Source organism: Portunus trituberculatus, chromosome 25, assembly GCF_017591435.1.
Source record: "Portunus trituberculatus isolate SZX2019 chromosome 25, ASM1759143v1, whole genome shotgun sequence".
Taxonomy (NCBI): domain Eukaryota; kingdom Metazoa; phylum Arthropoda; class Malacostraca; order Decapoda; family Portunidae; genus Portunus; species Portunus trituberculatus.
The window spans coordinates 10,639,362-10,663,264 of NC_059279.1; the positions used below are offsets into that span (position 1 = coordinate 10,639,362).

The 23,903-nt window shown below is 42.6% G+C and overlaps 1 protein-coding gene across 7 annotated transcripts in view; it reads right to left on the minus strand.

The window, feature by feature from the left end:
• LOC123508993 (RING finger protein nhl-1-like) overlaps positions 1–23,903 on the minus strand; it is an 86,795-nt gene that overhangs the window by 41,710 nt on the left and 21,182 nt on the right. For 3 of the 7 annotated variants that reach the window (XR_006676073.1, XR_006676076.1, XM_045263107.1), the window contains exon 3: positions 3,729–3,885. Coding sequence is in view for 1 of the 7 variants with exons in the window: in XM_045263107.1 (XP_045119042.1) it covers positions 3,729–3,866 (138 nt within the window). In the remaining 6 variants the exon portion in view is untranslated. Of the gene's footprint in view, positions 1–3,728; positions 3,886–7,976; positions 7,999–9,577; positions 10,005–23,903 lie in introns of those variants that run through there. The other 4 variants (XR_006676077.1, XR_006676074.1, XR_006676075.1 and 1 more) reach the window with 4 other exon arrangements.

The window sequence follows — 23,903 nt, forward strand, 5'->3', positions numbered from 1 at the left end:
GTGGTAGGTGAAGACCATCCAGGTGTTACATGATCACTATCGGGATCTCATGCAATTTTTAGCAAACCTGAATTCATTTCTCTGAAAAATTATTAGGTATTGCCTTACACAAGATTATTTGGCATCGATCAGCTGGTGGAAAAAGAACAGATGCATTCCCTGCATTAAATTGAGTTGTGTTACTTGTTTTTATTTAATATGTGTGTTCTACTTGTGGATAAGCTGATATTTGCAGGAATTTGATTTGTCTGGAACCAGGTGGTACACGGGGACTGTAATATACTCTCTCGAGCTGGGGAACCGCTGCTTTAGGTAGAAGGTTAGGTAGTACGGATTAACATTTTTCTAAAGTGCATAGTGACATTCAAAGTTAAGCTAAGTTAGAGCAGGTTAGTATCCCTGGTGTGGTGTCCAGGTTAGGTTAATATTCTTTGTGAGGTCCTCTTTTTGTGAGGCCCCATGTTAGGTTAGGTAGTGTGAAGGCCGCGTCCCACACAGCACGTTGTGAGGTGATCTTTCACAAATAAACAAGATACAGAAAAAGTAAAATTGAATAAAAAAAATAAAAAAACTATTGAGAACACCGTGTACAAAAATTCTGGAGTCATGAAACGTCGAGTGACAATTTTTTTTATTTTTTTTATGCAAGAGGAAAGGCTGCCAAGAGCAACAAAATGTAAAAAAAAAAAAAAGACCCACTGGAATTGAAGGTTCTCTAAAAAGTCCGAAAGTGTCATCCAAAAGCCAGGAATAAATGTCTTGACACCTCTCTCTCTTATAAGAGGTTAAGTCGTAAAGTCGTAGGAAGATGGAAATACAGAAGCAGGTAGGGAGTTCCAGAGTTTACCAGTGAAAGGCATGAATGATTGAGAACTGGTTAACTCTTGTGTTAGAGGGTTGGACAGAATAGGGATAAGAGGAAGAAGAAAGCCTTGTGCAGCAAGGCCGCAGGAGGAGAGAAGGCATGCAGTTAGCAAGATTAGTAGAGCAGTTAGCATGAAAATAAGGATTAAAGATAGGAAGAGATGCAACATTTCGGCGGTGAGAAAGAGGCTGAAGACAATCAGTCAGAGGAGGAGAGTTGATGAGACGAAAGGCCTTTGATTCCACCTTATCTAATAAAGCTGTATGAATGAAACCCCCCAAACATGCGAAGAGTACTCCATACAAGGACGGATAAGGCTCTTGTACAGAGTTAGCAGCTGGAGAGGTGAGAAAAACTGGCGGAGACGCCGCAGAATGCCTAACTTCATAGAAGTTGTTTTAGTAAGAGATGAGATGTGAAGTTTCCAGTTAGGATTATGAGTAAAGGACAGACCGAGAATATTCAGTGTGGAAGAGGGAGACAGTTGAGTGTCATTAAAGAAGAGGGGATAGTTGTCTGAAAGGTTGTGTCGTGTTGATAGATGGAGAAATTGAGTTTTCTCTGCCCCAATCGGATATCTTAGAAAGATCCGAAGTCAGGCGTTCTATGGGATCCCTGGCCTGCGTGATCTGTTGACTTCCTGAATGGTTGGTCGTCTCTGAAAGGACGTGGAAAATGTAGGGATGGATAGGACAAGAAGTTTGGTTAAGACGATCATTAATGAATAATAGAAAGAGAGTGGGTGATAGGACTGGAAAAGAACAACTGGTGTGCTCTGTGACCGAAAAATTAGTGCCAGAGTAAAGGGAAAAGTGTTCAAATCGGTGGTTCGACCCGCAATGTTATATGGTGCGGAGACGTGGCCAATAAAGAAAGCACAGGAGAATAAGTTGGAGGTTGCTGAGATGAGAATGTTAAGCTGGATGCTTTGTGTGACAAAGAGGGATAAAGTGAGAAATAATTTTATAAGAGGAACAGCCAAAGTAACGGAGGTGACAAAGAAAGTACAAGATAGGAGAATGCGATGGTTCGGTCATATCAAAAGGAGAGAAGAACGGTATGTCGGCAGAAGACTATTGGATATGGAAGTGAAGAGAAGATGACGACGTGGCAGGCCAAAGAAAAGGTGGAAGGATTGCATCGGAGAGGACCTGATGGAGAGAGGATTGAGTGGAGAGGAGGTTGGGGACAGAGCCTTGTGGAGAAGACTAGTGAGGAACAGCGACCCCATATGAAAATGGAAGCAGCTGCAGAAGAAGAAGAAGAAGAAGAAGAAGAAGTGGGTGATAGGACAGAACCCTGAGGAACACCACTGTTAATAGATTTAGGAGAAGAGCAGTGGCCGTCTACCACGGCTGTAATAGAACGGTAGGAAACGAAATAAAAGTTGCAGAGAGAAGGATAGAAACCGTAGGAGGGTAGTTTGGAAATCAAAACTTTGTGCCAGACTATTTCAAAAGCTTTTGATATGTCTAACGCGACAGCAAAAGTTTCATCGAAATCTCTAAAAGAGGATGACCAAGACTCAGTAAGGAACGCCAGAAGATCAACAGTAGAGCGACCTTGACGGAAGTCATACTGGCAATCAGATAGAGGATTGTGAAGTGACAGATGTTTAAGAATCTTCCTACTGAGGATAGATTAAAAAACTTAGACAAGCAAGAGATCAAAACTATAGGATGGTAGTTAGAGGCATTAGAACTGTCACCCTTTTTACGAACAGGCTGAATGTAGGCAAACTTCCAGCAAGAAGGAAAGGTAGAAGTCGATAGACATAGTTGAAAGAGTTTGGGAGTTTGGCCAGACAAGGTGCAAGCACGGAAGCACTAAGACGTATCATGGTACACTCGTGCATCTTTCCTGATTAATCCTGAAAAAATAGTGCACCGCTTATTTTTTAGCGATTCGTCGTCATCGAAAAAAACAAAAAACATATGTGTTCATCAGGGGTTCGTCATCCTCGAATGAAACCGTGAGTGTGTTTCTCACAGGGTTTGTGTAGGTACCGCAGTCACGCAGTGTCGTTGCCCGGAGAGGAGACTGACAACAATCCGTAGCGAAGGATACGCTAGGCAGAACTTGTGTCTGTGAGGTTAAATTCCTTGTGCAAGTAAACTGGATACAATAACACTAATTTATAGAATATAAAATGACAATAGTAATAACAACAATAATAACAATAATAATAAAAATAAAAGTAATGATCATGATAATGATAATAATGATAATAGTAATAATACTAATACTACTACTAATAATAACAATAATAATAGCAGTGGGACCGCGCGCGCTTTGTGGGCCCCAGGGTTCTCAAGAGCACGGGTTCGAATCCTGGCCACGGTCCGAGGTTAAGAAGGGCATCCACTCGGGGTAACGGTTCCTAAATGCCAAAACTAAAGTCCTCCTGACTTCTCTGTCAGGAGGCACCGTCCTAGCCCTAATGTAATAGGGAAACCGGACGTAAAAATGGAAATAGAAAAAAGAAAAGAATAGCAATAATAACAACAATAACAACAATAAAATAATAATAATAATAATAATAATAATAATAATAATAATAATAATAATGATAATAATAATGATAATGATAGTGATACACAAGACACATAAGGCTATCACAGATAAAATAGCTTATGTTCTAAAATTTCCGTTCTCTGAAGGAAAATGTGTACCAATCCCATCCTATATGTTGTTCCTTCATCCTATTCCTTCTTCAGCATGGTGATCACCCTGTTCCCCCTGGGCCTCTAACCTCCCATCAACGTGGTATTCTGTTATTTAAGAGTCACGCTCTCTGCACACATTACATGCATCAATCATTCCTCACATCACCAACTGAACAGAATGGGAAAAATTCTTTTACCTGTCGACGGACGTAGTCGACGAGGCCCTCCATGCAGGGCTCCATGCACACCGAATGCTGACATGGTAGCAGCTTGGGGTTCCGGAAGCGGTCGAGACAAATGCAACAGGTCAACAGCTGCTCCAGCTGGTGTGCCATCTTGCCTCAGGTGGCCCCGCTGCAGGAAGAAGGAAAGAGGAAACATTAGGAAAATAGTCTCACTATAAATTTGGGGAGAGGAGGAGAATGATATAATACAAACACATATAGAGCACTGATTCCCAAAGTGGACGGCACCTCATCCCTGGGAGCAATGGAAACTGGAAATTGTTAAGATCTGAGGGATGGTGAAGGTAAAGAGAGCGATAGGGAGCGACAAACCAAGCTAAGAAATAGACGCAAAATTACTGAAAGTGTGGATCTGCAACTTCTTATTGAGCTCCACCCCCTGATTTTGAGAAGCTGCTATCCCTGCAACAAGCACATCCATATCGTTAACAATAACTGTGAAGACAATGAACCTATTATGGTTACTGGTGAGAGGTTGATTTACCTCTCCATATTACTAATACAGCTAGAATTGCTTAATGAATCGGTTTGCTGAATAATATTATACTTGTGAAACACGAGTCATCTTTGTGTTTAATCTTCTTGTTATTTGAAGCTTGAAAAAAAAAGTGACTATGTATAAAGGGATGGGAGGGGTGAGGATGGGGGGAGGAGCAGCGCTTGAAGCCAATCGGGGGGCCAGTCTGGAAAAGTTAAGGAATAGAAGATGCATTTCAACTCTTTCTTTTATGGTTATTTCATTGTTTCCCCCACCAAGGTTTTGTTATAACTTTCCATTCACCACCTCAAACAAACGTATGTGTTTTAACCGCAACACCAGGGGCAGTTTTAATATCATACGATTACAAAGTGTTTCTAAGAGCAGAGCACCACTGCGTGGCACGTGTCAAGATTGAAGAGGCACCCAGTCGAGGCTCTATAGCCTATAGCTTCCGCCTCTGTCACCGAAATCAGCTGTGATGAGGCTTAACCTTAGCTACCTAGAGATAAGCAATACAGCCGCCATTGCACAGTACCCAAATTATCCGCTGGTTAGTCTAGCTATTTCCACTGTAAGGATTCCCTGATGTCATTTTAGCAAAGTCACGCCCTATCATGCTATACCATTTGTCCTAAACCCTTCCGTCTTCTCGTCTCACTGACTTATAAAGTAAAAGCCACATCCAGGTTGTGATTCAAGCTATAGGGTAATGTGATAGATTGATGGCAGGAAGACAGTGATGGATGGGAAAAGGCGAAATACGGGAGGAGCAATGGCGAGGAGATAAGAGTGGGTCAGTGCCAAGAATATCCATGCGGGGTGCCAAGCCGGCCGGCGCCATGGCTTCGAGCTGCACATACGGCCTGCCGGATGCCGGTGAAAAGCGCGACGCTTACATACTTTCTACGATAGGGTGGCACATGGCGGTACCTCCAGTCATTATCATGAGGAACCGGTAGCTGGTTTCCCATAAATATTGAGTGCCTCGATCGCGAATCACGACCACCATAAGATGGTGCCACATTTGTTGCTCCCTCACCTCGAAACAAAACATGGGAACTCTCTTGATATCACCAAAATATTAGGAACTGTTATGAAAATAGCAGGGTAAGGGATTATGATGAAGCCATTTGTCCACGAGTCTTTCACCCATTTTGAAAAATCGCAGCAGAAACTAAAATAACATTTCTTCAACATACTGCTCGTGAGACAGACTCATTCTATAGACAATGAAGCGCGGGTCAGGTGAGTGCATCCCCCTCCCACCTTCCCAACACACATACTTGCTAATGATTTATATAATATGTTCATTCGTTTCAAAGAGTATAAAGTACACAACAAAATAAAAGCTGCTGCTTGACATTCATACTCTGACGAGTCACCATCGCTTTCATCCCTGCTCGGCCCAGACTTTCTTCCAGCATTGATCAAGGATGTTGGTGTTTTTAGCAAAGCCGTAAAAATGGAAATTATTCCGATAGGCGGCGCAACAGCTAAGGTTATAGGGTACTGTTTGGGTTAACTGGAGAACGCTACTTCTCCCACCGGGCAACTAGGTTTAGCAAGGATTCGAACCCGGGCCTTTTAGACCGGAGGCCCCACACATGAGTCGCCTTAAACCAACTACGCCACCCAGCCAACACCCCTCCTCCAAAGTCGTAAAAGAGAAACAATATGCTTCAGGTGAAGAATTACAACGAAGGAAGTGGTAAAGTAAGTGCGGGCATGGACAGCCTGACTGCCTCTAAGAATACCGGTCTCGTCTTCGCCCTATATCTTGCCCCGCCCTGCCTCACCCCTCTTTTACAAACCCTACCCCCAGCCCACCACAGCACTGTATAATTATGTTGTGCGTATTTTAGTGGCGTTCCCTCATTCGATAATGTCATAACATAATGGAGTCAAGCGTCTGCTTCAGATGGCACACGAAGCTACAATATACTAAAATTCACTGGTTCCCTATGTGTGGCACGAGTACCACTTTAGTGCTACGCGAAGGCCTTCTAGGTGGTTGGTATGTGAATATATTCGGGATCATATGTGATTTTCAATTTCAGTCGATCAGCTAGTGGAGAAGAAACAGATGCATTCCTCGCATTAAATTGAGTTATTACTTGTTGTTAGTTCATTTGTGTGTCCTACTTGTGAATAAATTGATATTTGCTGGAACTGGGTTTATCTGGAACCAGGTGGTACGCGGGGACTGTACGAGACGGAACTCCAATTGGTAATCGCTCAGGAAAAATTTGGGAACCACTGTTCTAATTCATACAATATGCTCGTTTGGATTATGCATGTGGAAGAGCATTTACCGTTATAATGAAAATATGTGCGAATTGTACAATTTACGTCTACGAAAAAGAAAGCAGGAATAGCACCTCTCAGAAAAATATTCCTGAAACTGGTAGTAGTAGTAGTAGTATAGTAGTAGTAGTAGTAGTAGTAGTAGTAGTAGTAGTAGTAGTAGAAGTCGTGGTGGTACTAGAAGTGGTGGTGGTAGTAGTAGTAGTAGTAGTAGTAGTAGTAGTAGTAGTAGTAGTAGTAGTAGTAGTAGGAGGAGGAGGAGGAGGAGGAGGAGGAGGAGAAAGAGAAAGAGAAAGAGAAAGAGAAAGAGGAAGAGGAAGAGGAAGAGGAGGAGGAGGAGGAAGAGGAGGAGGAGGAATGGTTGTAGCAGTAACAGTAGTTGTAGTAGTAGCATCAATAGTAGTAGTAGTAGTAAGAAGAAAAGAAAAGAAAAGAAAAGAAAAGAAAAGAAAAGGAAAGAAAAGAAAAGAAAAAAAAGAGAAGAAAAGAAAAGAAAAGAAAAGGAGGAGGAGGAGGAGGAGGAGGAGGAGGAGGAGGAGGAGGAGGAGGGGGAGGAGAAGGAGGAGGATTGAAATTAATGGATTTATGTGTAAGGTGTTTTCAGGTTTCCAGACTTGAGGAATGCAGATTGTAAGCGACTCGTGTACTAACGTTACTCAATTCTAATTATCCCAGTTACTTCGAAGCGAGGAAGAAAATCATCGCAAACAATTTGCCAAACTCTGGTCCTGCCAAAATTTGCCAAAAGTTAGGTTTATGCTGGGGAAAATATTACATGTTGATTAGCGAACAGAATTCTTTTTATCTCCCGTTAGGTGAAATAATACGTACAGAAATAACACACACACACACACACACACACACACACACAGAAAAAAACAATCATAACCAATGTGTTGAGAGAGAGAGAGAGAGAGAGAGAGAGAGAGAGAGAGAGAGAGAGAGATTCAAACAAATGTAATGAATTGATAACATGCATAACTATCATATTCTCATATAATACTCACAATATTAACCCATCCTTTTCTTCTGGCATTAATGTAACGCTGTAGTGTTCAGCTATACCCTACACCACTATTCTAACCCTATTACAAAAAAAAAAAAAAAAGAATTTATACTCTAATAGATAATTACTGTTCTCTCTCTCTCTCTCTCTCTCTCTCTCTCTCTCTCTCTCTCTCAGCCAATGCTAAAGAATACAAAACTTATACGTAACAACAACCACCATCATTACTATCACCACAGTGTCTCATCTTTACATATACCACAAGATGGACTTTCTTAGGACCTATAGAGCTATATTTACATTGGTCCTACCGCTACAAGTCTTACAACACATTGGCGCGTCCCGAGACTCTTGAAAATCCCTAGATCCCCTTTAGCATCACTACCCATAAAACGTTTCAGAGGCGTACCACAAATACTCGTGGAGGTGGATGGCAACACACATCTCTTCAGAACGTGTTCTCGCGCTGCACTGAAAATTCTTTGACACAAAGCAGCTAGCTGCAGCCAAATCGTCTCTTTCTTGTTCGAATAGCGTCTCAGGTCCTCGAACCATTCGCCCTACAATTCTCTCACATAAAACGCTAGTATGTCCATTTTTCCGTTACAGTGAGCCATGCCACGCCGCGGGGGAGAAAGAGAAGAGCTGGGCTGACGAAGCCTTGGCACTCTCCCGCGGTACCTACGCATATTTCTTACTCTAAAATAAGCATGGAAATTCCTTCTCCTCCTCCTCCTCCTCTTCCTCCACCACCACCATCATCAGTTCTCTCTCTCTCTCTCTCTCTCTCTCTCTCTCTCTCTCTCTCTCTCTCTCTAACACACCACCGGACCAAGTACATGAGGTATCAAGCCCGATGGTTGACGCGCTTCTCGGAGTAGCCAATGAACCAATCACGTCCACTTTGCCTCCGTCTGAACTATGTTGTTACGCCCACTATTACTGAACGTTTATCATTATTTTCAATTATTAAGGGAAAGCATGGGTGATGATGATGATGATGATGATGATGATGATGATGATGAGGAGGAGGAGGAGGAGGAGGAGGAGGAGGAGGAAGAAGAATAACAACACACACAGGTAAGTAAATAACAACAGACTAATCGGTTGTAACGAGATTGTTTGCAGAAATTACGGTAACTTTCCAATTTGGAAGTATGGAAGCAAGAGAACCAAATGAAGATTAGCATGAAAATGTTACTATGAAAAGGAGGGAGGAGAGAGAGAGAGAGAGAGAGAGAGAGAGAGAGAGAGAGAGAGAGAGAGAGAGAGAGAGAGAGAGAGAATATTACAAAAAAAAAATAAAGAAAATATAAATAATCATCTAATAACACAAGAATTTGTTGAAGTAATAGATACTTTATTCATGTCTGGAGAAGGGCGAAAAGGAGAAAATGGGGCTGGAAAAAATTAGTTTTCAATAAAAAAAAAAAGAACAGGAGAAACTGTCAAGTTTAAGCGGATACCTCATTTATTTTATCCTGTCCTCCATTCTCGGCTCTTTGCCTCCCATCTTTCACGGTTGGCCCTGCTTGATATTTCTTCCAGTTAAATCAGATCCGCTATGCTGCTTCCTTTTCCTTCTCTCTCTCTCTCTCTCTCTCTCTCTCTCTCTCTCTCTCTCTCTCTCTCTCTCTCTCCGAGTTCATGGATGGGGAGGATAGATGGAATTAGGTAGCTTTAAACAGACAGGGACTGCCACGTGTAGGCCTGGCGGCCTCTTGTAGCTTTCCTCTTTTCTTAAGTTCTTATGTTCTCTCTCTCTCTCTCTCTCTCTCTCTCTCTCTCTCTCTCTCTCTCTCTCTCTCTCTCTCTCTCTCTCTCTCTCTAAACAATGCTTTTATTCATTCCTGTCCCACACTATCTCGCAATGAACAAAACTCCAATTTTTCGCTGCAGTCACACACAATTAAGAATAAGAAACCCTTTCTATGTTGCAGTTCACACCAGCCTTCGACTGTCCCAGGGCCAGCATAGTTTCATTCAACTGAAGGCAACATTATAAGGTACCTGGCGTCGTCCATTTAGCCTGAGGAACTTTGCCACTTTTCGTGCTGCCTCGGGCGAGCGCCTCACCGGCTTGCTGGCGACACTCACTCGCCCCACAGTGAAACAGCTTCCCAGTATATTTTGGACGGCGTCGGCGCCAACACTCGACACTAACCTTTGTCTTCAAGCACGGCAGCCACCTGGCTTATAATTTTGCTATCTGTACACTCTTGGAGGATGAGTACCCGCTGCCATCACCACGTCAACACTGCACACTACCACGCACACTCGCTGCGTCAGTATCACCGTACCGAGGGAGGAGGGCGCGGTGCTCCCTGGGGCGTCTCGTGTCGTTCTGAGGTGGTCGCAGTGCGCGGGGCGCGGGCAGAGACGCAAGGAGGGGGATAGGGCCCGCCCCACTTTGCGGGGTTAGTGGGTTGCTGAGAGTATTTTTAGTTCATCTCAGCGGCCCTTGCTCCTGCCCCCTCCCTCTTGTGTTCGTCACGATGCCTCTGTAACGCGGACACACGTCACAACGGTCCAGGACACACACACACACACACACACACACACACACACACAAGGGCCACGAAATGATTAAGATCTTTCCATCATGTTTATCTCACCAAGACTCTTCACTCTATCTCTCTCTCTCCTCTTGTTTCTCATTCCCTGTAACCAAAACGCAAACTCCAGCAGTGAGAAGATATAAGAAAAATCATTCAGATGCTCATGATATATCCTGCAAGCAGTTACACCCTGCCTAGATCTCTGAGTATCATGGCCGTTCATGCAACGTCCATAAAATGATGACGAAAAGATCCTTTCCACTGTCTCTTCCCTAAAAAAATAAATACATTAATAAATGAACAAATAAATTAAATCAAATAAAAAAACAACGATAACAAAAAGACAGACCCTACCTCAGCTTCGGGTTCTTTTCATAGCTTAGATTCATATCAATCAAAATTTTAACTCATTGTTTTATTATCATGACCATTTTCAAAGACCATGGACAGAGATCAGCCAGATTCTCAAGAGTGTTTCTCCTGTTAATGGTGCAGAAATCTTGTTAATCTGTCGCTAGAACCGTAAAACACTTCAATAAAATCCTGCGTTATTTCAACTAAAGCCTTCGGAGAGAAGTGGAGATCGAGGTGCGGTGCCAAAGTGTTTCTGAATATGGATCTATAAAAACGATGCATCTACTGACACAAAACTCGCTCCTCTTTGAAATGTGAATATTTTATATTTACATTACGAATCATCAAATCATAATGAAAGTATGATGAATATGTATGAAGAAGATTGAAGAAGCATGTGATGAAGGCGTGGAAAGTGAAGGAGTGTGTGATGAAGGCGTGAAGAGTGAAGGAGCGTGTGATGAAGGCGTGAAGAATGAAGGAGCGTGTGATGAAGGCGTGAAGAGTGAAGGAGCGTGTGATGAAGGCGTGAAGAGTGAAGGAGCGTGTGATGAAGGCGTGAAGAGTGAAGGAGCGTGTGGTGAGTGATGAAGGAGTGAAGAATGAAAGGAGCGTGTGGTGAGGTGTATTAGAACTATTCATTTGGTAGATTAGCTCTTGAATGATTTTTCACAGGCCATTCAGCAGAGAGAAAAAGAAGAAAAAAGTTCTTACAAAATTAACATTAACATATTTTCATCGTAACCAGCAACACTAATGACTTGAATGAAAGTGAATAACAGTAACAATTAGATGAATGAAATCTGCAGTATACACACACCACCAAATGGGATAATAGTCTTCAATAATAACAATATTTTTTTCAGATACTATGTAATAATCATAAAATGTAAATAAGGCGTAAATATGATTATGAAAGCTGTTTTTTTTTTCAGATATTACGTATTTAACAGAAAATATGGATAGGTGCAAATAACATTGTTCTTTATTTTCTCTCTATGTACTGTGTTTTTAGAAAAAAATGGAAGTAAAATGGTCTTCTCATCAATATTTCGGTTTCATTATCCGGCCATACTAATAATCATAAGGGAACGAAATAACACAGATGTGGAGTGTGAAGGATTGGTGAGTGTGAGGCAGTCTCGGTAAGCCACCGTTAGTCCAGGCAAGTTGTGACGGAAGGTTCACAATGAGTTATGCAATGGTGTTGTCATGGCACGTCTTTGTCTCGGGAGAAATAACTGCTCGCTATGACCTGAGGGAATAGTGTGATTAGTGAGATTATTTGTAGACTCATCTTCCTTCCTTTCTCCATATATTCTTTTTAGATTGTTTCTTATTTTTCATGGAAGAAAATCTACACAAAGAAAACACACACACACACACACACACACACACACACACACACACACACACACACACACACACACACACACACACACACACACACACACACACACACACACACACACACACACACACACACACACGAGAGAGAGAGAGAGAGAGAGAGAGAGAGAGAGAGAGAGAGAGAGAGAGAGTATCTAATTCTATGTTAAGGTTATCTTTTTTTCTGCCTCAGTAGGTTTGGCTAAGACGAAATTATTATATAGGACGCAGTAGTGAGTGGGCGGGGTGAGGCGAGAGTGGGGTTGGGCAGGGACGGGAGCAAGAAAGGTGGGATGGGGAGGGGCAAGGAAGAGCAGGATGGGGATGTGGTGGATTGGAGCAAGAAGGGTGAGACGGGAGGAGGCCAAAATTTAGGTTACGTGTCATCAACTAACAGTGTATAAAAGTAAGACAAGTGCAGTTCTTCCTTATGTGTGATGAGTTTGTCATCACCGAAACAAACCTAACCCAATCTATCCAATGGTAACAATGAATAGCGGAGAGTTTCCGAAGCGAAGAAGAGTAGATGGCGTATAGTTTTGTGAGAGAGAGAGAGAGAGAGAGAGAGAGAGAGAGAGAGAGAGAGAGAGAGAGAGAGAGAGAGAGAGAGAGAGTTAGTTTTAAAAGTGTTCTTATTTTTGTATCAATTCTTTGTGTATGTGTCTTTTCTCTTCTTTGTTTTCATCTTCGTTCTTTGTGGAAGGAGAAAGAATAATTGATTCGACACGTGCACCGCAATGTGGGTCCCTTGATACACACACTCATACACACACACACACACACACACACACACACACACACACACACACACACACACACACACACACACACGCAACGCAAAAAAAAAATGCTGCCTCCTTGAAGGCATTTTCTTCGGGGCACACACACACACACACACACACACACACACACACACACACACGAACAAAGACCTCTTTCTCTCTCTCTCTCTCTCTCTCTCTCTCTCTCTCTTTAATACAAAAACACAAAGAGGATTGCTGGTTCCATCCCACAAGTAAGCAGAATTAAGAGTCTCGTTGAGTCCCCAAAGCGCAACCTGACGTACTCGATGGAAATAACTTGGCTCTCCCTATTCTGATGGCAGCCTCAAAATAGACCAACAAAACTATATCCGTAGCGACATGGAGTTTCCAAAATAGTCGAGCAACATCATTCTTGACTTATCCTGACTGCCAATCCACTCTTTCCTTCCTTTTACCTACGTAACTTTCCCATATTGTCCCATTCTAGCCTCTCGTGCCCACGGGTCTTCTCTTAGGTCTGGCTCGGAAATGCCACTGTCCCTATTTCAAAGCAGCATGACTCTAATAATTTTGTATAACTCATCTTATTTATCCATGTACTTTTTACTTTCTTGTTCTTTCTCCTCATCTTTCTGGTCCTCTTCCTACCATGATAAATATTACTATTCATCCTTTTATCACAAGTGAAACAATTATATTTATTCATCCATTAAGTAAAATAGTATTCAAAATATACGGAAGATTAAATAACGCCAGAGTTAAAGATTACTTTACACTGACTCCTTCAAACATAACAAGACGTAACAGTTTTATAAGATAATCGAATAATGAATTTCGTCAAAGGCAATCACTTCTATAATCAGGCCTTCAGCATCTCTAATTCTCTGTCATCTAATATCGTTGATGTTATGACACTGCGTTGCAAAGATCAATAGAAAAGTTAATTGTGATATTTTTTCATTTACTTTTAGCTTCATTTTTTTCATGAATGTTGTTTTTTTCAGGTTTTCACTGACGAACTTCCACAACTTCTTGAGGCGGGGTTATAGCAGTTAAAGTAGTATTAGTTTTTGTCTTGATAATGAACAATACATAAATTTCTATGAAACTTTTCAGTGCTGCATGTACATAAGTACCTTTATATTCTCAGTTCTGCCAGTCCTGCCTAGGAGCAAAGATAGGTGGATGGAGCCATTGCTTTTACTGTACTATAGTAGTTGTCACGATCCCTCAGCATTTTCGACATTCCTTCAAAGTCTCACTGGCCAATTTCTTTCTAAAGAACCAAAACCACATAAGAAATTCGCTGGCCCGAGATCGCAAAATTTCTACAGCCATCATATCCATATCATGCTCGAACGCTCTCTTATACATCCAATCTTTCCCAGCAACATCCCTTCCCTCACCCATATCAACAATCTTCCTCCAAAGGAGTCTTCGCTTCTTCCATTCCTTCCACCCTAAATATTCCGGGAGCTCCACCCACGTGACTCTCACTCCAGCAAGAATCAATTATTCAGTACTCTACGTGATAGTGCGTGCGCGCACGCGCGCGCGCGCGCGCGCGTGTGTGTGTGTGTGTGTGTGTGTGTGTGTAGAGAGAGAGAGAGAGAGAGAGAGAGAGAGAGAGAGAGAGAGAGAGAGAGAGAGAGAGAGAGAGAGAGGTAAGGGGAGGGAGAATGACTAGAAAAGTAAGAAAGAAAAAGTTGAAGGAGGGAGAAGGAGGGAAAGGAGAAGATGGGAAGTGAGGGAAGGAAACACGTGAGGGTCACACACATGGGGATGACGGGGGACGAAAGGGGAAGTAACAAGTATGTATATTAAGTACCACTACCTGACTGACTATATACCTGCCACCCACACACTTGGCCCAGCACACAGGTGACTCACCTACCACCACCACTACCACCACTAACAGACGTATGTACTTACATACGTTACCTGCCCCACCGACTACTACCTTCGCATTAACAACTACTATCATATACGTGGTGAAAACTATCAACACACATGTAGTACTGATATTTAGAAACAATTTGCTCTCTCACCACGACTATTTTCAAAGACCACAGTGATGATTAGCCGAGTTCTCAAGTGTTTCTCCTGTTGATAATTTATGAATCATATTCCTCCATTACTAGAACCCGTGTCACTTAATCTAAAATCTTTAGAGAATAGTCGTGGTACGAACAGATTTTAAAACAGGTCGTAACAATCACTATCACACAAACAAACAATTAACTAACACATGGTATTAACAACAGTCCCACAGCCTGTACCCCATTGTTCCATTCTCCCTATTCCCTCCTCCTCTCCTCTTTGTGACAGTGTATGTTCCCCCTCCCCTCTTTCCCCCATCTCCTGCAGGGCCTCCCCTTCCTCATGTGACCACCGCTGCCCTGCCAAGTCTATCGGCTCCACCGCGTCACCACCCATTCCTGCCGCATCGCTCGCAGGCGGTGGGCGGCGGACACATTTGAGCCACGGGAGAGAGAGAGAGAGAGAGAGAGAGAGAGAGAGAGAGAGAGAGAGAGAGAGAGAGAGATGAGGGACCATATTCTGAACACATTTGTCTGGATCTCGATTACTTTCAAGACTCCTGTTTTATTTATTTAGTTTTTTTTTTTCAAGAGTAACGCATTGTCAATACAATATTTCTACATCATTAACTGGACAAACAGTCTTGAAAATTCGGCTGATCATCTTTGTGGCCCTTGAAAGTAGTCATGGTGAGAGAGCGAAGCACTTCAGAATGCAGGTCAGAGAGAGAGAGAGAGAGAGAGAGAGAGAGAGAGAGAGAGAGAGAGAGAGAGAGAGAGAGAGAGAGAGAGAGAGAGAGAGAGAGAGAGAGACAGACAGACAGACAGACAGACAGACAGACAGACAGACCGAGAGATTAATACACAGCACGGTCTTGAGAATCACGTGTCGTGCGATAGCCAAGTTTTACCGTGCGGATGAAAATTAAAGGTTCCGGGATTGGATTTACAAAGGCAAGGCTAATAATCTCCACTCACCACACGCCCCATTCATTCGACGGCGAATAAAACTAAGGGCTCACTCTTCACTGTAAACCTTGAACAACCTGAGTGAGAGCCATATTCAGAAACGCTTCCCTCTCTCACCGCAATCAACAAAGAGACGATTAGCCAAGATCTAAAGAGTATTTTTCCTGTTGATCATGCAGAAAACTCGTTAACATGTCACTAGAATTACAGAAACATTCTTAAAAACCCATGTCACTTCAAATAAACAAACAAACAAACAAACAAAAAAAAAAAATAAAATAAAGGCCTTTGAAAATGCTGAAGATGCGGCGGGGGAAATGTTTCCGAATATGTGCTGAGTGCCATCATCGTAGTCATCGTCGTCATAAAGGTAACTGAATATTTCCCTACACCCACTTATAAGCTTCCTTCCATTGATAACTTTCCCTCTTTCAATTAACTTCTTCCCTCGTATTTCCCTTCCCAGCAGATAATGTGTTTTAACCACATACAGAAATTTCCTTTACCCACAATCTTCCAGTCATTCACTCACTTCCACCACGTCCTTACACCTCCACACACACACACACACACACACACACACACACACACACACACACACACACACACACACACACACACACACACACACACACACACATTCCTCTACTTAAAAGAACTTCCCTTCACCCATCTCTTCTTTGCACTCATCCCTTCCCTCCACTCATCCTTCCCTCGCCTCCCGCAGTGATGCAAATGAAAGATTGGAGAGTCAAATGAAGGGAGAGAGAAAGAGAAAGGAAGGGAGAGAGGGAAGGAGGAAGGGAGACAACAGGAAGGGACCTCAGTTATTTTGAGTGGACTTCCCTTCTCTCTCTCTCTCTCTCTCTCTCTCTCTCTCTCTCTCTCTCTCTCTCTCTCTCTCTCTCTCTCTCTCTCTCTCTCTCTCTCTTAGTCTGTAAGGAAAGTATTAAATATATTCAATAATTTTATTTATTTTTCCTAATCTTTCTTCCTTGTTCTCTCCTTTCTTCCTTTTCAATCACATCTTCCTTACTTCCTTCTTTCTATTCCTTCCTACCTATTTCTTTTTACTTTCTTTTCCTCATACCTTTCCGTCTTCTTCAGTCTTCCCAGCACCACTAAGCAAGAACGACACTAAAGGCAAATACTGTAAACAGCGTAATCGTTAAAATATCTCTTTCCTTTTTCTCCCCACTCTCTCCCTCCCTCTCTCTCTCTCTCTCTCTCTCTCTCTCTCTCTCTCTCACACACACACACACACACACACACACACACACACACACACACACGTACACACGAAATTAGCAGACTTGCTAGGGTGTTGAAATGATGCAACACCCACACCCACCCATGCACCCACACACACACACACACACACACACACACACACACACACACACACACACACACACACACACACACACACACACACACACACACTGCCGCCCACCCACACCCACACACACTGCAAGGGCACCCAGGAGCTGCCAGAGGCCAAGCAAGCGTGGAATAAACATCCCGAAGTCACATCCGGGATTCCTTTTCCTGCCCTCTCTTTTCCTCCCACCACTCCCTCTCCATCCTTTTTCTTATCATCTCTCCTTTTATTTCCCTCTCCCTACACCCTGTTCTAGTTCACCTTCTCTTTTTTCACTGGTCTCTCTTTTCTTTCCTCTCCTTTTCTTTCTCCGCCAAGCTCATTTCTCTCTCTACCTCCCGTTTCATATCTTCTCTCCCCTATCTCTCTCTCTCTCTTATATCTCTTTGATATATCTAATTATCTCCTTTCTTGTTCTCCCTCTCAGTCATTTCCTTTCTTTTGTATCGCTCTTTATTCTTTCTCTCTCCTTCTCCCTTTAAGACTAGCTTTTTTTCACTCTTTTTCTTTCTCATCTCTTCCTCACTTCTTTTTTTTCCCTCTCCTCTTTTTGTTTCTGTCTCGTCTCGTTCTCTTCCGTTTCCTTTCCATTTTTCTCCAATATTTTCCTTCCTCTATTATCCTTCTCTACCTTTTTTTTTTCCGTGCCATCTCTCTCAAATTTCTTTTATTCTCCTCTGTGCCTCTTCTTTTTGGTTATTGTTTTTTTTCTATCTGCCTGTTCTATCTCATTTAATATCTTGTCTGCTTTCTCTTCAGTCTCCTTGGTCCATTCTTTACCATTTTACCCATTCCTCCATTTTCATAAGTATGCCGAAATATTTCCCAAGATGTTTTTTTTATGATTTTCTAGTATTCCGAACATAAAATAAGTAAAACTGCACACATAAAAGAATACAAAAAACTCGCTTCCTCACTCTCTCTCTCTCTCTCTCTCTCTCTCTCTCTCTAAGTGATTTCCGTTACCAGTTCTATCACTCCAGTGCAGCCTCAGGACCCGCCTAAGCGGAGGTGCTTCTGGCATTTTAACTCTGCTAAGTGGAAGGAACTAAGGCAGTACTATTCTGATTTCCCTTGGGATGATTATTGTTTTCATGTCAGAGATCCTTCTCTTTGTGCCGAGCGCATAACAGAGGTGATTATCTCTGGCATGGAGCTATACATTCCTCATACTTTCTCTAACCCTAAAGCTAAAAAGCCTTGGTTTAACTCTGCTTGTTCTCGTGCTGTCAATGATAGAGAGGCGGCTCACAAACGGTTCCGTAGCCATCCAACTGCTGAAACTCATGCCCTATATATTTCTGCCCGTAATCATGCCAAATCTATTCTCCAACTTACTAAAAACTCTTTCATCAATAGAAAATGTCAAAGTCTTTCCAATTCTAACTCCTCTCGAGATTTCTGGCATCTAGCCAATAATATCTCTAACAACTTTACTTCTTCGTCTTTCCCTCCTTTACTTCATCCAGATGGCTCTACAGCTGTCTCTTCTTTTCTAAAGCTGAACTCTTCGCTCAAACCTTTGCTACCAACTCAACTTTGGATGATTCTGGGCATATTCCTCCTACTCCTCCACCCTCTGACTACTTCATCCCTAAAATTAAAATTCTTTATAAAGACGTTTTCCTGGCCCTCTCTGGCCTTGATTCTCGGAAGGCTTACGGTCCGGATGGAGTCCCTCCTGTTGTTCTCAAAACTGTGCTTCCGAACTCGCTCACTGCCTGGTCAAACTCTTTCATCTGTGTCTCTCTACTTCTATTTATCCTTCTTGCTGGAAGTTTGCTCACATTCAACCTGTCCCTAAAAAGGTGACCACTCCAATCCTTCTAACTACCGCCCTATAGCTTTGATTTCCTGCCTTTCTAAAGCCTTTGAGTCTATCCTTAATAGGAAGATAATGAGGCATCTATCAGCTCACAACCTTCTCTCTGATTGCCAGTATGGTTTCCGTAAAGGCAGATCTACTGGTGATCTTCTTACTTTCCTAACTGAATCTTGGTCATCCTCTTTTAGGGACTTCGGTGAAACCTTTGCTGTCGGCCTTGACATATCGAAAGCCTTCGATAGAGTCTGGCACAAATCTTTAATTTCTAAACTACCCTCCTACGGATTCTATCCTTCTCTCTGTACCTTCATCTCCAGTTTCCTTTCCGATCGTTCTATTGCTGCTGTAGTAGACGGTCACTGTTCTTCCCTAAAACTATCAACAGTGGTGTTCCACAGGGTTCTGTCCTATCACCCACTCTCTTTCTATTATTCATCAATGATCTCCTAAATCTGACTCAATGCCCTATCCACTCCTATGCTGATGATACCACCCTGCATTATTCAACAGCGTTCAACAGACGCCCAACCCAACAACAATTAAATGACTCAAGGCGAGATGCTATAGGACGCCTAACTTCTGATCTTTCACTTGTTTCTGATTGGGGCAGAGAAAACCTGGTTTTGTTCAATGCCTCAAAAACTCAATTTCTACAACTATCTACTCGACATAACCTTCCAGACAACTATCCTCTCTTCTTCAATAACACTCAACTTCCCTCTCCTCTACATTAAACACACTCGGTCTATCCTTCACTAAAAATCTAAACTGGAAATTTCACATCTCTACTCTTGCTAAATCAGCTTCCAAGAAGTTAGGTGTCCTATGGCGTCTTCGTCCATTTTCTCTCCCTCCCAGCTGCTTGCTCTGTACAAGGGCCTTATCCGCCCGTGTATGGAGTATGGCTCTCATGTCTGGGGGATCCACACACAGCTTTACTAAACAAGGTGGAATCTAAAGCTTTTCGTCTTATCAACTCTTCTCCTCTAACTGACTGTCTTGATTCTTTAAGTCACCGCCGCAATGTTGCATCTTTATCTGTCTTCTACCGCTGTTTTCATGCTGTCTGCTCTTCTGAACTTGCTAACTGCATGCCTTCCCCCTCCTGCGGCCTCGCTGCACAAGACTCTCTACTTCTTCTCATCCCTATTCTGTCCATCTTCCTAATGCAAGAGTTAACCAGTATCTTCACTCCTTCATTCCCTACACTGGTAAACTCTGGAACTCTCTACCTGTGTCTGTATTTCCACCTGCCTATGACTTAAACTCTTTCAAAAGAGGAGTGTCAAGACACCTCTTACGTTAACTGGACCCTCCTTTTAGATTTTTTTGTTTTTTCTCTTTCTACTTTCCTCTTAACAGGGCCTGGCAACCAGCGGGATTTTTTTTTTCCAACACTTTGTTTGCCCTTGGCCAGTGCCCTTGTAATGTAAAAAAAAAAAAAAAAAAAAAAGAAGAAAAATGAAAGAAAAATGCACCAAAACTCCTAAATTTATTCAGTGGTGTGGTTTTTAGTCAGCTGAGTGGCATTATTCACCATCACCACCACCACCACTAGTCAGCATGATTCCACTTGAGGCCAAAGTCTCCCTCAGTGTTTATGAGAGCAGGAAAGTTCAGCCAATAGTCCATATTTCCAAAAATACTCTTGTGCCGTATCTTCACTCACTGCTTGCCAAAGAGTCTAGATTAAAGTGCTTTTACGGTTTTAGTGACAGATTGACAAGCTCCCCATACTACTACCAGGGGAAACACACTTGAAAACCCGGTTAATCATCTCTGTGACCTTTGAGAATAGCAGTGGTGAGAGAGGACAAAGCGTTTAAGCCCATCAATACCATGACGCGTGTTCATATTACTTCTGATTACTATTTGGTGATTTTATACAGGTTCAGAAACTTATTTGGGGATTAAAATAGTGAATACTCTGCCTATTAAGTTTTTGACCTCCACAGACGTAACGTATGTACGTATGTAGAATAGTCTAATCATACCCAAAACTCAAGGTAAAAATGATTCCCAGTACTGAAGGGGTTAAGCGTTTGAGAATAAAGGCCATGGTACCACGTTAAATCTATGTCCAGGTGTTCGGGGGTGAGAGGGAGCGATCTTGGCGCGGTAAGTGTTCTCAAAGGATTACTCTGTGAAGGTCGGCCGTGATCACTGATGCCAAAACTAAAGCAAAGTCGAGGCTAATAGGGAAAAAGGAAACTCCGAACGAAGATAATGAAAGGGAGTCTGTGCCGTTAGCCAACTAGGTGGGAGGCTTCGGGGATACTCGAGGCGTAGTTTTAAAGAAACCATCAGTGTCTTTCTTCTTTCTTCTTTTCTTCCTCTTCCTCCTCCGCCGTCCCTCCTGTCTTTTATATTCTCAATACATCTTCGTCCTTCTTATTTCATCTCTTCTCTAGTGTCCTTTTACTTGTCTTCTTTACTCTTGATGCTTTTTTTCCTCTTCGTAGTAGTAGTAGTAGTAGTAGTAGTAGTAGTAGTAGTAGTAGTAGTAGTAGTAGAAATTGTTGTTGTTGTTGTCAACATCATTATCTTTCTTCTTTTTTACGTTCTCATCGCGGTATTACTATTGCTATTATTATTATTATTATTATCATTATTATTATTACTATTATCATTATTATTATTATTACTATTATTATTATTATTATTATTGTTATCAGTAGTAGTAGTAGTAGTAGTAGTAGTAGTAGTAGTAGTAGTAGTAGTAGTAGCAGCAGCAGCAGCAGCAGCAGCAGCAGCAGCAGCAGCAGCAGCAGCAGCAGCAGTGGTGGTGGTGGTGGTGGTGGTGGTGGTGGTGGTGGTGGTGGTGGCAGTGCAGTGCAGTGGTGTCAATAATGATGGTGTGGTAGTAGTAGTAGTAGTAGTGGTATATCAATAATGATGGTAGTAGTAGTAGTAGCAGTAGCAGCAGTAGTAGTAGCAGCAGCAGCAGCAGCAGCAGCAGCAGCAGCAGCAGCAGCAGTAGTAGTAGTAGTAGTAGTAGTAGTAGTAGTAGTAGTAGAAGTAGAAGTAGAAGTAGAAGTAGAAGTAGTGGCAGTAGTAGTTGCTTTTCTTGTTGATATTGATCATAATCATCATTATTACCTTTCTTCTTTTTCTTCTTGTTCTTGTTCTTCTTCATCTTCATTTTCCTCTTCTTCTACCTTTTCTTCTACTACTACTACTACTACTACTACTACTACTACTACTTCTTCTTCTTCTTCTTCTTCTTCTTCTTCTTCTTTTCTCCGTCGTCGTCGTCGTCCTCCTTCTCCTCCTCACCTTCCTCTTCTTTCTTCTCATCCTCTCTTCGTCTCTCTAGGTTGAGGTTCAGAATTAGCAAACCTAGAGAAGCTTGGTCCACCAGCAAGGAGATCAGGACAACCCTTGGTTGCTCCACTTGGCTTGTGTGTGTGTGTGTGTGTGTGTGTTCCCACCTTGCTGACACTTTTGCTCAGCCCTGTAGTTTTTGTTTTGCATTTCTCTCTCTCTCTCTCTCTCTCTCTCTCTCTCTCTCTCTCTCACACACACACACACACACACACACACACACACACACACACACACACACACACACACACACACAAGGAGGTCATCGCTAGCTTCCTTACTCATCTTCACCTGACAGACACACAGGTAGACGTGACACAGCACCTGACGCTCACGTGACACTTTCCACCCTGGCGCCTTGTCTCCATTCCTCACATGACGACGAGAAGAAGCCATGTACATACGAGTATATTCCTCCTCCTCCTCCTTCTCCTTCTCCTCCTCCTCCTTTTTTTCCCTTTTCTTCTTTTATTTTTCTTGCATCTTGTCTTTTTCCTCTTTTTTCTTCTCTCTTCCCACTGTTAAACTATTCTATTCCTACTTTTTCCTCCCTCTCTATTGTCATCTCTTCCTCTTCTTCTTCTGTTTCTTCTTCTTCTTCTTCTTCTTTTTGTTCTTCTCTTTCTTTCACCTCCTCACCTAAGTGCTTCTCTTCTTTTCCTTTTTAAAATTTATTTCCCTGCTGCTTCTATTGCTGTTGTTGCTGTTCGTCTTCCTCTCTTCTCCTCCTCCTCCTCCTCCTCCTCCTCCTCCTCCTCCTCTTTCTCCTCATTACATCCATATTAACTTCCTATTTCACGCACAAAATGGAAAAATGAAAAAAAAAGAAGATTAATATAGGGCATATCTTTTACTATTAGCGGTAACAATAATAGTGGTTGATGGTGTTGGCGGCGTTAGTGATGGCAGAATAGTGGTGAAGGCAGCAGTGGATATAGGTAGTGGTGGAATGATGGAGGAAGTGGTAGTGTTAGTGATAGTGGTGGTGGTGCATGGTAGAGATGGTGCTTGTGGTAGTTGGAATGTTGGTGGTGGAGGTGGTAGGAGTACAGTGGCTGTTGGGTAGTAGGATGGTGGTGGTGGTGGTGGTGGTGGTGGTGGTGGTGGTGGTGGTGATGGAGGTGGTGGTAGCAGGGTGGGGGTGATGTAGAGAGCTTGCCAGGGGACAGGGTGATAGGAATGCCCTCAATATGAAACCTTGTACCTCTCTCTCTCTCTCTCTCTCTCTCTCTCTCTCTCTCTCTCTCTCTCTCTCTCTCTCTCTCTCTCTCCTTCCCCTCTCCCATATCTCCTTCTCTTCTCTTACAACTGCCTTCCTCGTTCTCTCAACATCATTTTTTAAAAATTTAATTTAATTTCTCTTTTCTTTTCTTGCCTTGGCTTTTTCTTCCTCCTCCTCTCCTGTACCCTATTCACTTTTATGTCCAATTACTAAGAGTTGGAAGAAATGAAAAAAGAAAGGAAACATCAAAGGAGGAGGAGGAGGAAGAGGAGGAGGGAGAGGAGGAAGTTGGAAACTGAATGATCAATCTATATAGTTTAACTAATATTAAAACAATGTCTTTTTTTTCGGCCCACCTCCGCGTCCTCGTCCTCTTCCCTCTCCCCTCTTCCTTTTCCTCCTCCTCCTCCTCTTCTTCCCCCTCCTCTTCTTCCTCTCTCTCCTTTTTTCCTCTTCCTTCTTTCTTCTTACGTTTCTTCTTCCTCCACTACCCTGGCAGCAGGTGTGGAAT